This window comes from Branchiostoma lanceolatum, chromosome 1 (genome assembly GCF_035083965.1).
Source record: "Branchiostoma lanceolatum isolate klBraLanc5 chromosome 1, klBraLanc5.hap2, whole genome shotgun sequence".
In the NCBI taxonomy this organism is placed as follows: Eukaryota; Metazoa; Chordata; class Leptocardii; order Amphioxiformes; family Branchiostomatidae; genus Branchiostoma; species Branchiostoma lanceolatum.
In genome coordinates this window covers 18,624,443-18,648,572 of record NC_089722.1, presented here as the reverse complement: position 1 = coordinate 18,648,572, position 24,130 = coordinate 18,624,443, and the positions used below count along the sequence as shown (strand labels likewise).

Here is a 24,130-nt window from a genome sequence, read left to right as displayed (position 1 = left end):
TTTACAACACACCCACTTTAAGATTTAATCTTATCCAAATCCCAAACAATTTTGCGTGCAAACGGATCGCGGAGAAAATCGTTCAGAGCGGTCCAACGGTTGGCCAAAAGATTTATTTTAACAAAACTATTGATACAATGTATGTTCGCCGTCCTGAGCTGCCTACAATGACCCCTTCACATTTTACAAATGTTTGTCAGCAGAAGTTCAAACACCCTTCTCTTTCTTACACTTGACCCCTACGCTGGATATTCAGCTTGGTCAAATGTCGCCGCGTGTCTTGCATTACTGACATTCTGACCCCCCCCCCTATCGAGGGCCAAGTGTTGCAAAAATACACACACACAACTCGTGGTCATCACACACACACACGGGCACAGCATGCAACACATACACATCGCCACTGATGGCACACACACATCTCTAGATTTCAACGCACACACATAGCACTTCATCTGTCTCACACACACAACTCCCGATTCCACACGCACAGTCACCTCTCAGTCTCGCACATACAACTCTAGATTCCAACGCACACACACAGCACCACTTCTGTCTCACACACACATCTCTAGATTTCAACGCACACACAGTACCACTTCTATCTCACACACAACTCCCGATTCCAACGCACACATACAGTCACGTCTGTCTCTGACACAATGTCACATACAACTCTAGAGACAACGCACACACACACAAAGTACAACTTCTGTCTGTCACACCCAAAACTGACCGATTCTTGTTTAACGTTGAACTAATCACGCCACATGGTGACATTACCAACGTTCATAATAAAGGTAGTTATCAGGTATGAATGGGGATATATACGTGTATTAGAAATGAATGGGGATATTGGCTCCATAAACATTGATACACAAACACGTGCAGCAGCGCGAGGCGCACACACGCACACTGAAACAAATACACAAAGCACTAACCATATGCATACATGTAAATACGAGGATCTATATCTCACTTCAGTGCGTTTTAGTACCTCCACTATCATCTTGATACCGTCTGCTGTAGACATAATCTGCATCGTTTGCTTTCTACTATTATATAATAGCTATGATCGGTATAACTTGCAATATGCTTTTACGGGTACAACCTGAGCAATTTGTCTCGTAACTGGGCATGGGATCAGACTCAGACCATTCAGTGGATCAGAATGTACGACATGACGTAATACACACACGCTGACATACATTCCTCACAAACGTGCTCTCTCTCTCTCTGTCTCTCTCTCTCTCTCTCTGCACCGCACACGCACACACACTGCGACTTGCAACACACACACACACACACACACACAAGTGCGCGCACGCACACACACACACACACACACACACACACACACACACACACACACACATAGGGGGCATATAGCACACACACACTGCGCGCACTGCACATACACACTCACTCACTCGGGGCCTGCACGACATGTGTGTTTTGCACTTCGCTCAGTGTGTGTGTGTGCGTTTTGAATTCAGCGTGTGTATGTTATATTGTTCTTATCAATTTTACGTTCATTTCTTAAAGATATAATTGATATCTTTACCTGACGTTTAACAATGAAATTTACGTCATCACCTCCATTCTTTATCTGGTGATTAATACACTTAGTGTATGGTCAGCGACAGTATTCCGGTGCAAATAGAAGCAGGCGGGGCGGAACCAAAAGTAAATGTATTGTACAGCCGGATGAATGACAGGTTCAAGTCTCAAGGCCACACCAAAGACTGCAACGGTATTTCACCCAATCATCAATAAACAAACAACATATTTATTAAACACACACACACAGATACACAATCATACACACACACACTAAGACGTACACAGCACACACACACTGCGCACACTGCAACACACACAAACACACACACTCAAGGCCTGTTCGACATGCTATAGGTACGTGTGTGTGTGCGTTTTGACTTCAGTGTGTCTTTCTTATGGAATGTGTGTGCGTGTCAGTGTATTCGGGATGATCATATTCGTTCCTTTGTTAATGACATAGTCTATATAATTACATTAAGTTTAAGGTATAATTCTACGGCATCACCTTCATCATTCATTGAGCATGAGTGATTCGTACACAAGTCTATCATCAGCGACAGTATTCCCGTGTAAATAGGAAAGGGGCTGAGTCAAGCGGAGTTGTATTTTACCGCCAAATCAATGCATAAAAAGACGACGTTCAAGGCCAAATCAATAACGGCATTTGTATCTCACCCATTTATTAATGAATGAAAGATACATTTATCCAGCACACACACAGGTACACAACCACACACACACACAAGGGGGTATAAAGCACACACACTGCGCACACTAAAACGCGCACACACACACAGGATCACTCAGGGCCTGTCGGTCTTTTGTGTGTGCTGCGATTCGCTCAGTGTGTGTGTGCGTTATGACTTCAGTGTGTGTGTGTTCTTGTGTTTGTATGTTCTATGAATTATATTGTTCTTATGAATTTTGCGGTTCCTCGGTTGATACCATTACCATTACTGATATTATTACCTGAAGTTAATGAGTGTTACAAATGTACGTCATCACGAATATTCTGTGTGGGGTGATTCGTACACAGGTCTGTGATCAGTGAAAGTAGTCCGGTTGAATAGGATAGGGGCTGAACCTAGCGGAGTTGTATTTTACAATCAGATCAATGAAAAGATTACAAGTTCAAGGTAACATAAATAACGCCGATCGTATGTCACCCATTCATCAATAAATTCAAGATACATTTATCCAACAAACACACAGAAACGCAATCACACACACAGAAAGGTGGTATACAGCACACACACACTGCGTACTGCAACGCGCACACACAGAAACGCAATCACACACACACAGGGGGTATACAGCACACACACACTGCACGCATTGCAGCGCGCACACAGGATCACTCAGGGCCTGCCCTTCTTGTGTGTGTGCTGCATATTGCTCAGTGTGTGTGTGAGTTTTGACTCCAGTGTGTGTGTGTGCTTGTGTTTGTGTGTGCGATGGATTATACTGGTCTTATGAATTTTGCGTTCCTCTGGTAATACTATTACAGATATGATTACCTGAAGTTAATGAGTGTTACGTCATTACTTATAATCTGTGTGGGGTGACACAAGTCTACTACGGGTCAGCGAAGGTATCTTGGTTTAAATAGGAAAGTGGCTGAAGCTAGCGGAGCTGTTCTTTCTGGCCAAATAAATGAAGAGATGACAAGTTCAAGGTAACATAAATGACGGCAATCGTATCTCACCCATTCATCAATAAATGCAAGATACATTTATCCAACACACACACAGAAACGCAATCACACACACACATAAGGGGGTATACAGCACACACGTTTTGACTCCAGTGTGTGTGTGTGTGTGTGTGTGCTTGTGTTTGTGTGTGCTATGAATCATATTGTTCTTATGATTTTTGCGTGCCTCGGGTAATACTATTACGGAAATTATTACCTGAAGTTAATGAGTGTTACGTCATCACTATTATCCTGTGTGGGGTGATTCGTAAACAGGTCTGTGATCGGCGACGGCATCCTGGTTAAATAGCATAGGGACTGAATCTAGCGGAGCTGTATCTTAAGGTCAGATCAATGAAAAGATGACAAGGTCAATGTTAAATTAATGAGGCGATAATATCTCATAATGCATGATACAAAATTTTATCTATCCGACACACACACAGGTACACAATCACACACACACACACACAGGGGGTATACAGCACACACACATTGAGCACTGCAACGCACACACACACAGGATCACTCAGGGCCTGCCCTTCTTGTGTGTGTGCTGCATATTGCTCAGTGTGTGTGTGCGTCTTGACTCCAGTGTGTGTGTGTGCTTGTGTTTGTGTGTGCGATGGATTATACTGGTCTTATGAATTTTGCGGTCCTCGGTTAATATCATTGCTGATATCATTACCTGAAGTTAATGAGTGTTACGTCATTACTAACAATCTGTTTGGGATGACACAAGTCTACTACGGGTCAGCGACTGTATCTTGGTTTAAATAGGAAAGAGGAAAGTGGCTGAAGCTAGCGGAGCTGTTCTTTCGGGCCAAATCAATGAAAAAATGACAAGCCAAGGTAACACAAATGACGGCAATCGTATCTCACCCACTCATCAATAAATGCAAGATACATTTATCCAACACACACACAGAAACGCAATCACACACACACATAAGGGGGTATACAGCACACACACATTGAGCACTGCAACGCACACACACAGGATCACTCAGGGCCTGCCCTTCTTGTGTGTGTGCTGCATATTGCTCAGTGTTTGTGTGCGTTTTGACTCCAGTGTGTGTGTGTACTTGTGTTTGTGTGTGCTATGATATTACATGTATACTGTTCTTATGATTTTTGCGTTCCTCGGGTAATACCATTACTGATAAGATTACCTGAAATTAATGAGTGTTACGTCATCACTAATATCCTGTGTGGGGTGATTTGTACACAGGTCTGTGATTAGCGAAAGTATCCTGGTTAAATGGGATAGGGACTGAATCTAGCGGAGCCTTATTTTACGGTCAGATAAATGAAAAGATGACAAGTTCAATGTTAAATTAATGAGGCGATAATATCTCACCCATTAATGTACGATATAAACTTGTATCTATCCGACAGACACAAAGGTACACAATCACACGCACACACACACTGCAAGGGGGTATACAACACACACACTGCGCACTGCGACGCACACACACACAGGATCCCTCAGGGCCTGCCCGTCCTGTGTGTGTGCTGCAATTCGCTCAGTCTGTGTTTGCGTTTTGACTCCAGTGTGTGTGTGTGCTTGTGTTTGTGTGTGCGATGAATGTTCTTATGAATTTTGCGTTCCTCGGTTAATAACATTACTAGCTTAACGTCATCACTTATATGTTATGTGGGGTGATTCATACACAAGTCTACTATGGGTCATTGACAGTATCTTGGTTTAAATAGGAAAGTAGCTGATCCTAGCGGAGTTGTACTTTATGGCCAGATCAATGAAAAGATGACAAGTTCAAGGTAACATAAATAACAACGATCATATCTCACCCATTCATCAATGAATTCAAGATACATTTATCCGGCACACACAGAAACGCAATCACACACACAGAAAGGTGGTATACAGCACACACACATTGAGCACTGCAACGCACACACACAGGATCACTCAGGGCCTGCCCTTCTTGTACGTGCGCTGCAATTCGCTCAGTGTGTGTGTGTGTGCGTTTTGACTCCTCTCTGTGTGTGTGTGTGTGTGCTTGCGTGTACAATGAATTGTATTGTTCTTATGAATTTTGCGTTCCTCGGTTAATAACATTACTGATATCCCTATCTGACGTTAATGAGTGTTACGTCATCACTCATATGTTATGTGGGATGATTCATACACAAGTCTCCTACGGGTCATCGACGGTATCTTGGTTAAGATAGGAATGGCTGATCCTAGCGGAGCTGTACTTGATGGCCAGATCCATGTAAAAATGACAAGTTCAAGGTAACATAAATAACAGCGATCGTTAATACTATTACTGATATTATTACCTGAAGTTTATGAGCGTTACATCATCACTGATATTTTGTGTGGCGGGTGATTCGTACACAGGTCTGTGATCAGCGAAAGTATCCTAGTTATATAGGATAGGGGATAAACCTAGCGGAGTTGTACTTTAAGACAAGATCAATGAAAAGATGACAAGTTCAAGGTTACATAATTAAATGCGATCACATCTCACCCATATATGCACGATATAAAACTTAATTCATCCTACACACACTGGTACACAATCACACACACACACATCGGGTATACAACACACACACACTGTGCGCACTGCAGCGCGCACACACACAGGATCATTTAGGGTCTAACCGTCTTTTGTGTGTCTTGCGATTTGCTCAGTGTGTCGGTATGCGTTTCTGACTCTACTCTGGTGTGTGCGCGTTTGCTTTTTTTTGTGCTATGAATTATATTGTTCTTATGATTTTTGCTGCGTCGGTTATTACTATGACTGATTTTATTACCTGAAGTTAATGAACGTTACGTAATCACTGATATTTTATGTGGCAGTTGATTCGTACACAGGTCTGTGATCAGCGAAAGTATCCTGGTTATATGGGATAGCGGATAAACCTAGCGGAGTTGTACTTTACGGCCAGATCAATGAAAAGATGACAAGTTCAAGGTTACATAATTAAATGCGATCACATCTCACCCATATATGCACGATATAAAACTTAATTCATCCTACACACACTGGTACACAATCACACACACACACAAGGGGGTATACAACACACACACACCGTGCGCACTGCAGCGCACACACACAGGATCATTCAGGGCCTGCCCTTCTTGTGTGTGTGCTGCATATTGCTCAGTGTGTGTGTGCGTTTTGACTCCAGTGTGTTTGCTTCTGTTTCTGTGTGCGATGAATTATATTGTTCTTATGAATTTTGCGTTCCTCAGTTAATACTATGACTGATATTATTACCTGAAGTTTAGGAGTCTTACATCATCACTGATATTTTGTGTGGGGTGATTCGTACACAGGTTTGTGATCAGCGAAAGTATCCTAGTTAAATATGTAGGATAGGGGATGAACCTAGCGGAGCTGTATTTCACGGCCAGATCAATGAAAAAATGACAAGTTCAAGGTTACAAAAATGATGGCGATCGTATAAATGCACGATATAAAACTTTATTTATCCTAAACGCACATAGGTGCACAATAACACACACACACAGGGTACACAACACACACACACTGCGCGCACTGCAACGCACACACACACAGGATCGCTCAGGGCCTTACCGTCTTGTGTGTGTGCTGCGCTTCGCTTAGTGTGTGTGCGCGTTTTGACTCCAGTGTGTATGTGCTTTGCATTTTCGTATATGAGATGAATTCTATTGTTCTTGTCACTTTTTTGTTCCTCGGTTGATACCATTACTGATATTATTACCTGTAGTTTGTGACTGTTACGTCGTCACTAATACCTTGTGTGGGGTGATTCATACAGAAGTCTACCTCGGGTCAGCGACGGTATCTTAGTTGGCCAGATCAATGAAAAGATGACAAGTTCAAGGTTACATAAATGACGGCGATCGTATCTCACCCATAAATGCACGATATTAAACTTTATTTATCCAACACACACACAGGTACATAATCACACACACACACAAACACACACACACAGGGAGTATACAGCACACACACACTGCGGGCATTGCAACGCACACACACACACAGGATCACCTAGAGCCTTAACCGTCTTGTGTGTGTGCTGCACTTCGCTTTAGTGTGTTCGTGTGTTTTGACTCCAGTGTGTGTGTGTGCTTGTGAGTGCGATGAATTGTATTGTTCTTATGAATTTTGCGTTCCTCGGTTAATACCGTTACTGATATCATTACCTGAAGTTTGTGAGTGTTACGTCATATCTTTTGTGGGGTAATTTATATACGAATCTTTAGTAGTATAGATATCAAAGGGGCTGAACCTAGCGGAGCTGTACACGTAGTTTAAAGCCAGATGCATGACCAGGTCAAAAGTTCATCTATGCGTGTTTATCTATCCCAGAAATCTGATCGCACCAGATGTGACAGTTCACGATGATTGACCACCAATCTGATCTCCAAGGGACACAGAATGAACACTATACACAAAAGGTCTTTAGTATCTGCACGCGGCTCCCACATTCCAGTTGCCAGCTTTAACGCACCAGCAGATTTCACGCGAATTAAGGTTAAATTGAAAACAAACAAGAAAAACAACAACAGAAAAATGGTGGGAACCGTCCTGCACATGTTGATAAAAAGTTTGGCATATCATCAAAGTTTTGTCTGTCACTTTGAGGAGTAAAGTTTATGTGTAAGGCCATGTCATTAGGAGCCTATGATTTGAAATACATCTCAAGTATTATTTTCCACCGGCTATTTTCATCAAATCTCATCCCTGTAGCCTAATAGTATTAGTTCAAGGATGGGCGGGCGAGTTTGTGGGGATATATCAGAGCCCCGCCTCCCGAGGAGGTTGTTGGCGTCCCGAGGGCGTAGCCCGAGGATGCCAACAAGCTCCGTGGGAGGCGGGCTCTGATATATCCTCACAAACAAGCCCGTCAATCCTTGAACTGATTTAGAGCACAGCCATCTGTCCGAAGCAAAGCTAAGCATACATATTGGGAAATAGTTTGACATATACACTGAAACAAACACAATATGCCAATATGAATGTTTGGGTTTGTGAGTCTCTTTTTCTTAGAATAATCCCCAGTCCACATGTGGTTTTACTTCTGTGGTTCAGTTGAGGTGACAGGCGAGTACCAAGGAGTGACTATTATTTTCTCTCCCTTGAGGCAGAGGTGCTTGAACCAACCCTTGTTTGTGAGGATATATTAGAGCACAGCCATCTGTCCTTAGCCAATCAGGAGCGGGTATTTTGCTGTTTGAAATCCACATACACAGCCAAAGTTAGTTCGAGCACCTCTCTCCCTTGAGGCAGAGGTGCTTGAACAGAAAGTCTGGCTCTCCATTGGCTGAGACCAGATCCCAGTAATAGTTCAAGGATGGGCGGGCGAGTTTGTGGGGATATATCAGAGCCCCGCCTCCCGAGGAGGTTGTTGGCGTCCCGAGGGCGTAGCCCGAGGATGCCAACAAGCTCCGTGGGAGGCGGGCTCTGATATATCCTCACAAACAAGCCCGTCAATCCTTGAACTGTTTTAGAGCACAGCCATCTGTCCGAAGCAAAGCTAAGCATACATATTGGGAAATAGTTTGACATATACACTAAAACAAGCACAATATGCCTAGGAATGCTTGGGTCAGTGATTCTCTTTTTCTTAGAATAATCCCCACTCCACATATGTGGTTTTACTTCTGTGGTTCAGTTGATGTGACAGGCGAGTACCAAGGAGTGACCATTATTTCCTCTCCCTTGAGGCAGAGGTGCTTGAACCAACCTGGGATCTGGTCTCAGCCAATGGAGAGCCAGACTTTCTGTTCAAGCACCTCTGCCTCAAGGGAGAGAGGTGCAATAACTAACTTTGGCCATGTGTGTGGATTTCAAACAGCAAAATACCCGCTCCTGATTGGCTAAGGACAGATGGCTGTGCTCTAACAGCTGTTCAAAAAGTTAGAAAGACTCCTTCAAGTAACATAAACGTATCTTATGAAGTCATATCAATAGACCGAATAATGACATCTTCTTTTAAATTCATCTCTTTGAAAGTCAAGAAAAATGCAAACATGTCCTTTTTACCGTTAACACCATCCATAAGGGTATCATTGACATACGTATTTCAGAGAGGGTCTAGATATTAAAATATATAATGTGTTCGTGAACCTTTCCATCCTTTTCTCCCACTTGGGAAGCTGTAGAAAAAGAGGCCTATAGAGCTAGGGACCTTAACGGGTCTTTGGCTTACATCTAGTCTACATTGTTGACTGCCCGTGACTCCATCCACTGTGCAGTAAGCTTTAATGCTGTCAGGTATTTCTCCTCACAGATGTTATTGGTATCAACTGCATCCCCTTGCAAATCAAACTGTTCATCCAGAAAATCCTTCCGTGCCACCCACAGGCATCGCCCTTGGGTCCAGTAGATAAGCTTCCATGACAGAGTTATAAGCATTGTCAAATTCAATTCATCGCACACACAAACACAAACACAAGCACAAGCACACACACACACACACACACACACACACGATAAAGTTTTATGTCGCGCATTTATGGCTCAGATACTATCGCCGTCATTTATCAACCTTGAACTTGTCAGCTTTTCATTGATCTGGCCGTAAAATACAGCTCCGCTAGGTTCAACCCCTATCCTATTCAACCAGGATACCTTCACTGATCACAAACCTGTGTATGAATCACCCCACAAAAGATATAATTGATGACGTAACACTCAAAACGTTAGGTGATAATATCAGTAATGGTATTAACCGAGGAACGCAAAATTCATAATAACAGTATGATTCATCGCAGACACAAACACACACACACACACACACACACACACACACTGGAGTCAAAACGCACACACACTGAGCGAATCGCAGCGCACACAGAGGAAGGGAAGGCCCTGAGTGTTCCTTTGTGTGCGCTGCAGTACGCGCAGTGTGTGTGTACTTTATACCCTGTGTGTGTGTGTGTGTTTGTGTGTGTGTGTGTGTGTGTGTGACTGTGTACCTGTGTGTGTGTGTAGGATAAATACATCGTGCATTTTTTTAATGAATGGGTGAGATACGAACGCCATTATCTATGTAACCTTGAACTTGTAATCTTTTCATTGATCTTGTCTTAAAGTACAGCTCCGCTAGGTGGTTCAGTCCCTTTCCTATTCAAAGCAAGATACCGAAGCTGACCCGTAGTAAACTTGTGTATGAATCACCCCACACAAAACATTAGCGATAACGTAACACTCATTAACGTCAGATGATAATATCAGTAACGTTATTAACCGAGGAACACAAAATTCATAAGAACAATACAATTCATCGCACACATAAACACAAGCACACACAACCACACTGGAGTCAAAACGCACACACACACTGAGCGAATTGCAGCACACACACACACGAAGGTTAGGCCCTGAGCGATCCTGTGTGTGCGCGCTGCAGTGAGCACAGTGCGTGTGTGTGTGTGTGTGTGTGTTGTGTACCCCCTGTGTGTATGTGTGATTGTACCACCCGTGTGCGTTTAGAATAAATAAAGTTTTACATCGTGCATTAATGGGTGATATACGATCGCCATCATTTATGTTACCTTGAACATGTCATCTTGTCATTGATTTGGCCGTAAAGTGTGGCTCCGCTAGGTTGATCCCCTATCCTATTTAACCAGACTACTTTCACTGATCACAGACCTGTGTACGAATCACCCCACACAGAATATCAGTGATGAAGTAACACTCATAAACGCAGTGTGTGTGTGCTGTATGACCCTGTGTGTGTGTGATTATATACCTGTGTGTGTGTTGGATAAATAAAGTTTTATATCGTGCATTTATGGGTGAGATACGATCGCCGTCATTTATGTAACCTTGAACTTGTATGATCTATTTATTGATCTGGCCATTAAAGACCGCTCCGCTAGGTTCAGCCCATCCAATTCAACCAGGCTACTTTCACTGATCACAAACCTGTGAACGAATCACTCATAAACTTCAGGTAATGATATTAGTCATTATATTAACCGAGGAACGCAAAATTCATCAGAACAGTATAATTCATTGCACACACAAACACAAGCACACACACACACTGGAGTCAAAACGCACACACACACTGAGCAATATGCAGCACACACACAAGAAGGGCAGGCCCTGAGTGATCCTGTGTGTGTGTGCGTTGCAGTGCTCAATGTGTGTGTGCTGTACACCCCCATGTGTGTGTGTGTGATTGCGTTTCTGTGTGTGTGTTGGATAAATGTATCTTGCATTTATCGATGAATGGGTGACATACGATTTCCGTCATTTAAGCTGCCTTGAACTTGTCATCTTTCCATTGATCTGATCGTAAAATACAGCTCCGCTAGATTCAGCTCATATCCCATTTAACCACGATACTTTCGCTGATCACAGACCTGTGTACAAATCTTCCAACACATTTGTAATAGATTATAGCTGATGGGAGTGGCCAAGATATCTGGATATAACAGCAGTCCCGCCCACCGAGGGGTTTCTAGTCTCCCCGAGGGCGAAGCCCGAGTGGAGACTAGAAACCCCAAGGTGGCGGGACTGCTGTTATATCCAGATATCGAGGCCAATACCATCAACTATCTAATTTAGCCCATGGCATACTTCCCCGAAGCTTCCCTAGTCAGCAGCTCTACTAAATGTTACTTTATTTTGTCCTGAAAGTCCAGAAATCTCTCTTTTTGCTGGACATGCTGACAAACAAGTAACAGCTGCAAGGCAAGCACAGACAAGGTCTGTAAAACATATGGGGAGAGTCCCAAATCCCCGGGCAATTAGAAATCAGAGCAGGGATTGGTCAGAATAGGTCACATGGTTATATCACCCACAGTTTTTCTATATCACCCACAGTTTTTTTATAGCACCCACAGATATCACTCACACTTTTCTGATATCCCACACTATGTGGATATAACCACAGAAAATGGGGGCTTCCCATTGGCTGAGGGGAAGTAGCCATGGGCTAATATTACCTTAATTCGCTGAGAAGGTTATTCGTTTATGCTTGTCTTTGTGTCTGTTAGTGAACACGATAAGTCGAGACCGCCTGGATGGTTTGTTGTCGTAGTTGGTGTGTCGGTGGGTATGTGGGAAATCTCAAGATGATTAGATTTTGGGCGAAGTGCTTTGCATAATTAACGAGAAAAGTGTAAAAATGTGTTATATTGTATGAGTGTATACTAGCTGGGTGCCAGCTGGAACGTGTTACTGGTGTAGGGGAAGTGTTACTGGTGTAGTAAGGAGATATTCCCATTGGGCCAGGGGTTTGACTGTTCAAATTAGCTTGTCACGTAATAGTTAGATCCCGAGACCTGGGCTTCTAAGTGGATTTGGCACCGCCCACCTGAGGAGTTTGTTGGCTCCCGAGCTAGGGCAGAAGGTTATGCATAGGGTAGCGTTTGTATGTATAAGAAGACCAGCATAACTCAAGAATGCCTGGATGGGTTGTCTTGATATTTGGTATGTTGGTAGGTCTTGGTGAGACCTGAAAATGATTAGATTTTGGGCCCTCTAGCGGCTTGTTATAGTACTGCAGCGGAAATTCCTGTTTTGATATCTCATGTTTTGGATATGCTATGGAACCGACTTGAGTGGTAGATAGCTCTTTGGAAAGAGAGTAAAAGGTATCGGTTTGGACACCCTAGCGGCATTTTCTGGGACTGCAGGAGCAGGTTTTGCTTCAGACTGTGAAAGGGAATAACTCAAGAAGGGCTTGATGGATGGTCATGCTTTTTGCTAAATGGATAGCTTGAGTGATGATTTACATGAATACTTATTATGCAAATCAGTATCTAATTTGCATAACTAATGATGAAAATTGATACATCCTCCAAACTCCATGATAGGACTCTCAAACATGTGACATGACTGAGGAAGAGAGAAATTAATATCAACTATGCAAATGAAGACCACTTTTGCATAATTAATGAGATATACTTTAACTCTATAACTTACGTGGTGCTTTGTTTGATTGGATGATAATGATGCAAATCAGATTTTAATTTACATGATAAATGAGGCAATTTAAAAACCCGCTGTGTTCCATGATATGACTATTAAATATGCGAATTTGTAACTGAGGAAGAAAGGAATGTTGATAGATAGAAAATATGCAAATGTTAGCTAATTTGTATAATTAATGTTAAACTACTATAATTCCATACTAGTTAATGACGGCAATTTCATTCTTGTGGCATTTGGAAGTAGTGTGAATGTGGACACTATTGAATCAAATTATGCTAATAAGGAGCTTATTTGCATAATTGATTATAAATGTTAGCATAACCTTCTTTGTTTCGCTCATAGTCATACTTTGGACAAATTATGTTATTTGGGTGAAGACGACCAACTGGTATGATTCATAATTGATGAGAAAAACTCCCAATACGTCAGTCATAAAGGTTAAAATCATTTGGCGAAGGTATGAGGTCGTAGAACTCTTGTTAGTAATGCCGTAACACTGATTAACTTCTGGTAATCATATCAGTAATGGTATTAACCGAGGAACGCAAAATTCATAAGAACAGTATAATTCATCGCACACACAAACACAAGCACACACACACACTGGAGTCAAAACGCACACAAACACTGAGCAATATGCAGCACACACACAAGAAGGGCAGGCCCTGAGTGATCCTGTGTGTGTGCGTTGCAGTGCTCAATGTGTGTGTGCTGTATACCCCCTTATGTGTGTGTGTGATTGCGTTTCTGTGTGTGTGTTGGATAAATGTATCTTGCATTTATTGATGAATGGGTGAGATACGATTGCCGTCATTTATGTTACCTTGAACTTGTGATCTTTTCATTGATATGGCCAGAAAGAACAGCTCTGCTAGCTTCAGCCACTTTCCTATTTAAACCAAGATACTTTCGCTGACCCGTAGTAGACTTGTGTCACCCCACTCAAATTATTAGTGTGACGTAACACCCATCAATTTCAGGTAATCATATCAGTAATGATATCAACCGAGGAACGCAAAATTCATAAGAACAGTATAATTCATCGCACACACAAACACAAGCACACACATACACTGGAGTCAAAACGCACACACACACTGAGCGATATGCAGCACACACACAGGAAGGGCAGGCCCTGAGTGATCCTGTGTGTGTGTGCGTTCCAGTGCGCAGTGTGTGTGTGCTTTATACCCCCTAGTGTGTGTGTGTGATTGCGTATGTGTGTGTGTGCTGGATAAATGTATCTTGCATTTATTGATAAATGGATGAGATATTATCGCCTCATTAATCTAACATTGAACTTGTCATCTTTTCATTTATCTGACCGTAAAATACAGCTCCGGTATATTTAGCCCATTTAACCAGGATCCTTTCGCTAATCACAGACTTGTGTACGAATCACCCCACACAGGATATTAGTGATGACGTAACACTCATTAACTTAAGTTTAAAAACAAATAGTAATGGTATCAACCGAGGAACACAAAATTCTTGAGAACAAACACAAGCACGCACACATACTAGAGTCAAAACGCACACACACTGAGCGAATTGCAGCACACACAGAAAGGACAGGCCCTGAGTGATTCTTTGTGTGTGTGCGCTGCAATGCGAGCAGTGTGTGTGCTGTATACCCCCTGTGTGTGTGTGTGTGTGTGTGTGTGTGTGTGTGTGTGTGATTGTGTTCCTGTGTGTGTGTTGGATAGATAAAATTTTGTATCGTGCATTAATGGGTGAGATATTATCGCCTCATCAATTTAACATTGACCTTGTCATCTTTTCAATGATCTGACCTTAAAATACAGCTCCGCTAGATTCAGCTCCTATGCTATTTTAAACCAGGATGCTTTCGCTGATCACAGACCTGTGTACGAATCACCCCCCACAGGATATTAGTGATGACGTAATACTCATTAACTTCAGGTAATGATATCAGTGATGGTATTACCAGAGGAACGCAAAAATCATAAGAACAATATAATTCATAGCACACACAAACACAAGCACACACACATACACACACTGGAGTCAAAACGCACACACACACACACTGAGCGATATGCAGCACACACACAAGAAGGGCAGGCCCTGAGTGATCCTGTGTGTGTGCGTTGCAGTACGCAGTGTGTGTGTGCTGTACACCCCCATGTGTGTGTGTGTGTGATTGCGTTTCTGTGTGTGTGCTGGATAAATGTATCTTGCATTTATTGATGAATGGGTGAGATACGATTGCCGTCATTTATGTTACCTTGAACTTGTCATCTCTTCATTTATTTGGCCAGAAAGAACAGCTCCGCTAGCTTCAGCCACTTTCCTATTTAAACCAAGATACCTTCGCTGACCCGTAGTAGACTTGTGTCACCCCACACAGATTATAAGTAATGACGTAACACTCATTAACTTCAGGTAATCATATCTGTAATAGTATTACCAGAGGAACGCAAAATTCATAAGACCAGTATAATCCATCGCACACACAAACACAAGCACACACACACACTGGAGTCAAAACTCACACACACACTGAGCAATATGCAGCACACACACAAGAAGGGCAGGCCCTGAGTGATCCTGTGTGCGCGCTGCAATGCGTGCAGTGTGTGTGTGCTGTATACCCCCTGTGTGTGTGTGATTGCGTTTCTGTGTGTGCGCGTTGCAGTACGCAGTGTGTGTGTGCTGTATACCACCTTTCTGTGTGTGTGATTGCGTTTCTGTGTGTTTGTTGGATAAATGTATCTTGAATTTATTGATGAATGGGTGACATACGATCGGCGTTATTTATGTTACCTTGAACTTGTAATCTTTTCATTGATCTGATTGTAAAATACAACTCCGCTAGGTTCAGCCCCTATCCTATTCAACCGGACTACTTTCACTGATCACAGACCTGTGTACGAATCACCCCACACAGAATATTCGTGATGACGTACATTTGTAACACTCATTAACTTCAGGTAATAATATCAGTAATGGTAATGGTATCAACCGAGGAACCGCAAAATTCATAAGAACAATATAATTCATAGAACATACAAACACAAGAACACACACACACTGAAGTCATAACGCACACACACACTGAGCGAATCGCAGCACACACAAAAGACCGACAGGCCCTGAGTGATCCTGTGTGTGTGTGCGCGTTTTAGTGTGCGCAGTGTGTGTGCTTTATACCCCCTTGTGTGTGTGTGTGGTTGTGTACCTGTGTGTGTGCTGGATAAATGTATCTTTCATTCATTAATAAATGGGTGAGATACAAATGCCGTTATTGATTTGGCCTTGAACGTCGTCTTTTTATGCATTGATTTGGCGGTAAAATACAACTCCGCTTGACTCAGCCCCTTTCCTATTTACACGGGAATACTGTCGCTGATGATAGACTTGTGTACGAATCACTCATGCTCAATGAATGATGAAGGTGATGCCGTAGAATTATACCTTAAACTTAATGTAATTATATAGACTATGTCATTAACAAAGGAACGAATATGATCATCCCGAATACACTGACACGCACACACATTCCATAAGAAAGACACACTGAAGTCAAAACGCACACACACACGTACCTATAGCATGTCGAACAGGCCTTGAGTGTGTGTGTTTGTGTGTGTTGCAGTGTGCGCAGTGTGTGTGTGCTGTGTACGTCTTAGTGTGTGTGTGTATGATTGTGTATCTGTGTGTGTGTGTTTAATAAATATGTTGTTTGTTTATTGATGATTGGGTGAAATACCGTTGCAGTCTTTGGTGTGGCCTTGAGACTTGAACCTGTCATTCATCCGGCTGTACAATACATTTACTTTTGGTTCCGCCCCGCCTGCTTCTATTTGCACCGGAATACTGTCGCTGACCATACACTAAGTGTATTAATCACCAGATAAAGAATGGAGGTGATGACGTAACGCGCACTTGTGTGTGTGTGTGTTTGTTTCAAGTCGCAGTGTGTGTTCGTGTGCGGTGCAGAGAGAGAGAGAGAGACAGAGAGAGAGAGAGCACGTTTGTGAGGAATGTATGTCAGCGTGTGTGTATTACGTCATGTCGTACATTCTGATCCACTGAATGGTCTGAGTCTGATCCCATGCCCAGTTACGAGACAAATTGCTCAGGTTGTACCCGTAAAAGCATATTGCAAGTTATACCGATCATAGCTATTATATGATAGTAGAAAGCAAACGATGCAGATTATGTCTACAGCAGACGGTATCAAGATGATAGTGGAGGTACTAAAACGCACTGAAGTGAGATATAGATCCTCGTATTTACTGAGGTGTATGCATATGGTTAGTGCTTTGTGTATTTGTTTCAGTGTGCGTGTGTGCGCCTCGCGCTGCTGCACGTGTTTGTGTATCAATGTTTATGGAGCCAATATCCCCATTCATTTCTAATACACGTATATATCCCCATTCATACCTGATAACTACCTTTATTATGAACGTTGGTAATGTCACCATGTGGCGTGATTAGTTCAACGTTAAACAAGAATCGGTCAGTTTTGGGTGTGACAGACAGAAGTTGTACTTTGTGTGTGTGTGCGTTGTCTCTAGAGTTGTATGTGACATTGTGTCAGAGACAGACGTGACTGTATGTGTGCGTTGGAATCGGGAGTTGTGTGTGAGATAGAAGTTGAACTGTGTGTGCGTTGAAATCTAGAGATGTGTGTGTGAGACAGAAGTGGTGCTGTGTGTGTGCGTTGGAATCTAGAGTTGTATGTGCGAGACAGAGGTGACTGTGCGTGTGGAATCGGGAGTTGTGTGTGTGAGACAGATGAAGTGCTATGTGTGTGCGTTGAAATCTAGAGATGTGTGTGTGCCATCAGTGGCGATGTGTATGTGTTGCATGCTGTGCCCGTGTGTGTGTGTGATGACCACGAGTTGTGTGTGTGTATTTTTGCAACACTTGGCCCCCGATACCCCCCCCCCACACACACACATAATCGCAACCCTCCAACTCTCACTCCCATACAACAATATTAATCCGTCTCGAAATAAAGTGAACTCCCGCGGGAAGTTAAACAGACACGGTCGGCCACCTAGGTTGAGGATTTGGTGGAGCAAATACCCCGACATCACGGCCCTTACGACAATTGCAAAGGAGCCACATAGAGGGTCTATCTCTCTCAAATCTCTCTCAAATCGAAGGGTGGAAACACAAGCATCCATAGAGGTTACAGGTTAGGTTTTGTGGCAACACGCCTGCTAAAATTGAAAGGGGTAAACATTACCCCTTTTGTCATAGTTATCACCAAGGTCAACTTGAACTCATATCACTTCTATCCGCCAGGCGCCTTACTAAGGAGATAGAATAATAAACGTTGAAGCGATTTGTAAAAACTAATCTGAAAATGGTCGGTCCGGAATGCTGGGCGTACGTCCGTGGAAGTGGAGGGATTATTGCGGGATGAATAATATTTTCCTTGCGTGTGTTTTGAAAGTAATAGGGGCATATAATAGGAGCGTTGTCGCTATGAAAGGGCTTTTCTGTCTCCTTCCCCCCCTGGTCTTAAAATAGCCGTGAACTGAAGTGGCGGTTAGAGTCGCGATCGTTTACACCCATTTCCACCAGAGGCAGCGACCAAAGATCTGAAAGATCCCCCAATTAATTTCATTCATGAAGAACGAATATTTTTACGTTTTTTTTTTGTTGTTGTTGTCTTTTGAATCAAATGTCGATACGGTGCATCATATTCCAGTTGCAAAATCAACGGTTACTCAAATTCTATTTTGGTCGCTGTATAGCCCCTATCACACATGTGCGTATATACAAGTCCGCATGAGTTGCATATTAACATGTTTTTGGTCTAGATTAAGTTTGCAGTCAAAGAAGTCATTTCTTAGGTTCGCTCACTAGGCTGCCTAACGTAGGGTCAAAGTAGAAAACAACTTTTCCCCCGCAATATATGCAAAACGTACAAGTATTATTTAAAAAAAAAGAAACATACAAAGCGTAAAACGATTTGTTTTTATCGTTGAAATCGTTGAGAATTTTTTTTTTTCAAATTGCCTGGTTGCAGCGAGGTCGCCAACGTGTCGCGGGTCCGGTAAGATAACGGCTTTAGAGTCGCGATCGTTTACACCGTAATGAGCACATGTCGCGGTGGGGAGGGTCTGAGCTGTTTTTTCTTGAGAGTGGCCGGTGGTGGGCTGTTGTCCTGCCTGACTACTTCAAGTGTTTTTCAGCTACATAGTCACCAATTAGCTCTTCCCTCCCTTCGGGGTGGTATGCAGGATGTCAAGTACACATTCGTCACTTCACATCGGGATAAACACTAACAGTGTGGGATCTTTTATAAACTTAAAACAATGCAACCTTATTGTAACTTTAAGTGTATGACAAATATAGAAACCACAGTAGAGAGAGTGCTGTACTCTATCCAACGTTGTGTGCACACCAGTAGGAATTTGAAATGAACGGGATTCTAACGTGCCTTTGACATTCGGTAAAAAATCATGTAAATCTAGAGCAATGTTGTTGCACTTCACATGCAAAAAGAAGCCCGAGCTCTGACAATTTTGATAAGAAATTAGAATCTACTCCTACTTTGGATTGCTAGAAACTAATTTTCCATATTGGTTGACAGCAGAAGGATAATGTATTGGAGGATTTTATATGTTCTTTTTCGAAAGGTAACAGGGAACACGGTTTAACGTACTATCGCAAGCCTCTGCAAGTAGCGTGAAGGTAGGATGGGCAACAACAAACGAACTCTGAACCACGCGAAACGCGCATTAATGTTACCACCTTCAAGACTATGCATTTTTGGCTGTTTCATTGAAGCCCTTTCCGTATGTACTGATGCGGGTTTATAGCTATTTTTAACAACCATGTTTTAATTCCAAGTCCTTAGATCAGTATGACAGTTATTTACGAGTACATTTTACAAGCACGATTCCAGGCAAGTATTGAAGTAATGAAGCAGCACCAATATAATGGAAAACGTTCGTTTTCAATGTACATTGTAGCCGGGAATGGCATATGCAAGTGTCTATACAAGCTAAAGACGCGCTCAAAGAGTCGCCACTGCTTGCCCTCTATGTTGCCATTAAGTTTTGTACTTTGGGTTGAACTGTCGTGACTTGTTCAACATGTGCTAACTTTCGTCAATGATAAGACGACACTTAGCTTCCCATACGCACAGGTCTGTACCGACGAAGACTAGTACTTTGTCTGGAGACCTCAGACAGCTATATAAATGGCTTTCGTTAACGGAAAAGTCATATTTTTACGGTTTTTGACAAATTACATTAGCCTTGGTTGTGCGCGTCTGTAGATTTGCTAGCCTCCACTAGGTCTTCCTGAGGGGTTATATATGGATAGTAGAAATCAGTAAAAATAGTTGGTGTCACCACGGTTTGATGATTGCCCAGAAGAGTTAATCCGCGGTAAGATTGGTATTTTTTTTTCTCTCGGAAGCAAATTAAATGAAAACCTATGGTGGCCACTTACTTTCTTTACTTTGGTCGAGCTCCCGCTCGAACCAAACCTGAAAGCTTTCTCCACTCCACCCTATCTTCCATCAGGGACGGTATTTCCTTCACTTCAGTAAGGTTAGCGTCAGCTCTTAGCGTGGGAAAACTTCCCTTAAAAATTATTCTCATCATAGCAAGCAACTATAAGACTATATAAAGTCTGGTAAGACTATATAAACTTGCAACAAAGTTGTTGTTACTCACATGCCCGTTGTCGTCCAGCAGGTTGTTGGTTAGCTTGAGTTTGTCGAACGAGACGATTTGTTTCATCCACTGCGCGCCTTTAGCGGGAGAGTCCGGGTGCACGTGGATGCGCCGCGGCATGTCCGGGTCCGCCTTCCCGGCCACCAGCCAGGAGGAGCTGTGGAACGCGTACCGGTACCGCTTGTCGTCCACCGGGACAAAGTCCATGAGCAAAATGTAGTCAGACATCGGCTCCAGGCCGAATATTTTCACTTGGAACGTCGGGAACATTCGTCTGGAAAAAACGTGGGAGAAGAAAAAAAGGGGACGTCAGTATGATTCTTTGTTTGCGGTGCGGTCATATTCGTCGAAGGTTGCACAAAGAGGTTCTTATTTTAACCTCCTTGGGTTGTCGTAAGATTTTGGTGCTGTAGAATTTTAAAGAAGATTGTGACCGAACCAGCCACCGACATGGATCTAAGACAAGTTTTTTTTAACAAAAATAAATTTTGTACGACACATGGACGATTATCCATCGTCCAGTTTGCGATGGTACGATGATCGCACGGCGATTGTGAGTATATATTCAAATGCAACAATCCCCACAGTACAAAAATAGGTCAGCATTTAAACGACTGTTTTATCATTAGAAAAAAGTAACGAAACCAATAAAAAGCCCCACTTGATTATAACGCTATATCAAAAATGTATGCTATCCCTTATTGTATTAGTAATTAGGATGTTAAGTTTTATTCTACACTTCAATTTTATATTATGTTTAAGAATTCTTGCCATACTTTGTACCATGTACAATTGTCGTGCAATAAAGTTCTTCTATGTGACCGTGCTTTGACTCTGAAATAACGCGGAATGAAGACAAAACAAAATATAGGTACAGAAAGGTCACTTAATTTGTAATCAAATTTGGAACCTACAACGAATTTTTGACGTTTGACATCTATATCTTTTTTCCTGTATATCCAGGCAAAGTTAAGATTTAGTGATTTTCAACATGGGGAGAGTGAAATTCCAAATAAAAGTGTTAGATTATGAATTACTTACTGTCAGTTCAAAAGATAAATCCGTATAGGCTTTCTGTATATATTTTCAGTGAAGCAAATTTTCTCGCCATAGAACGGTAGTTTAATGGAATGTATGGTTAGAATTGCTATTCAAAATTATGAATACAAAATATAAGTCACATAGTTCGATAATACTAGAAAATCATAGTAAAAGGTTCGTATACGGCAAATCTGTTGGAGCGTTCAACGTTCAAGACATTTTTTTCTTAATCACTACCATCTTAAAGGAAACTGTGTCTCCTCACTTGGTTTAACTTTCCCATGGTAAGAATTTCAAATATCACAGCGTCTCTTCAACGTGATTTTTCCCATATGAGGTGAAGTACTGACATTGCGGTGTTTGCGTGGCGTAGCTGGTGAAACGCCGCTTTTAAACATGGCGGCATTGCGTACCAACGGTATACATGTAACGTTATATACATAGAACAGTCCTCCATATAACGTCACGCACAATAGTTAAACATATGTGGTTTATACCCCCATTCCACTTGGACGGCGCTCTCACCGCGCTCTCACGGCGACCTCATTTTGGCCAGATCGCCGTGAGAGCGCCGACAGCGCCATTGAGAGCGCCGACAGCGCGGCGAGAGCGCCGTGAGAGCGCCGACAGCGCGGCGAGAGCGCCATGCGCGCCGTCACCTCGGCGATGGTTTTGAACATGCTCAAAACCTTCGCCGTGAGAGCGCCGAGGATGGCGATCAAAAAACGAGCGCCGAGAGAGCGCGGAGTGAGCGCGGTGAGCGCCGTGAGAGCGCCGTGAGAACGCGGTGAGCGCCGTGAGAGCGCCGTGAGAGCGCCAAAGGTGGGATCAAAGGGCCGCAGCGAGCGCTCACGGATCGCAGCGAGCGCTCTATGAGGATTGAATGGTCTTAACTGTAGTTCAAACAAATTTCATTCTTGAAGTGGTGTATCTTGAATTTCTGGGAATTTTTGTAGTCAAATCATAGATTTCCTCGTGGGTAATACAAATTGACAAATAACTACAAGTACTTGCTTCCATTCAAATTAAATTCCCTCCAAGTTTTATTGTCAGTGGTTCAAAATGTGCTCCAAAATATTGTGGTGTACGTTTCTATTATAACGTAGAATGATTCAATATATTTATGGCAAACAGTTTACATGACAGACAACACAGAAAAAACAAGTTGAACATACATATATCACTTAAGACACACACTGAGCGACCGTGCAGCGACTAAAATTGAATCTGTTTTCCCCTTGATTTTCTCATTCAAATATGATGCAAGAGGTAAAGGTATGACTGAGAAGACAACAAAGCACACAAAACGTTAAAAAAATTCGTTCTTTATCTCTGGAATTCGTTAAGTGATCTGTGAAATCTTTAAAAAGTTGCTGACATTTGACATTTTGGTCGCGCTGAGAGCGCGCAAGGGTCGCCGTAGAGATTCCACTTGAGCACGTTTTTCAGGAGTTCGGCGCTCTCACGGCGCTCTGGACCATTTTAGGTCGCCGTGAGAGCGCGGTGAGAGCGCCGTCCAAGTGGAATGGGGGTCTTACTGAATTCAGCAACAATCTCTATGTTTTCCTTCCTGAATACATCTATGACGAGTCAGAACAAATAGTCAGACATTAACATATGTAAAGTACTTTTTGATGAAGTATATGGGCATAGACGTATATTGAAGCTAAGGTGGCCCTGCACCTAGGAAACACTATTTTAGCGTGACGGTGTCACTTGCTTTATGATCTAGCTAAATTAGCGGTATAAAAAGTTTGAACGCTTTTAGAAATGCATCGTAGTCTGTACCATATGTGGCCACCCAAACGAAAAGGTACCCCCCCCCCCCTCACACATTTCTAAACATGCCACACTTAAACTGTACATTGAAAGCGTCGCTTTCCTGGGGCTCCACGGGTTATGTTTGTGCCATGTGTATGGCGAAGTGTGTGGTCGAATTAATGAAGCCACGTTTTCCATTCCACTGAACGGAAGCACTATAATGTACATTAACATAACCGAATTAATACTTTACCATACTTAAATCCCTCACATACAATAATTGAAATGAAGTGCCACCATCGGTAGAATGTCGACGCCAAAATACCTCTCTTAAATTGAGCGTCCCTCGAAATTACTGCAATGATACAAAGTTGTTTTGTTTTTCACGTTCCTCTTTACCTTTTTTTCTCCAATCGTTAACATCTGTGTCTGCCCAGTAGATATACGCTTAGATGTAGTGCTTGACGTTC

The 24,130-nt window shown here is 42.5% G+C and overlaps 1 protein-coding gene across 2 annotated transcripts in view; it reads right to left on the bottom strand.

Moving 5' to 3' along the window:
- Positions 1-24,130, bottom strand: part of LOC136439339 (T-box transcription factor TBX1-like) — a 47,734-nt gene that overhangs the window by 15,644 nt on the left and 7,960 nt on the right. For both annotated transcript variants that reach the window (XM_066434715.1, XM_066434724.1), the window contains exon 3: positions 20,859-21,132. In XM_066434715.1, coding sequence (XP_066290812.1) covers positions 20,859-21,132 — 274 coding nt within the window. The remainder of the gene's footprint in view (positions 1-20,858; positions 21,133-24,130) is intronic.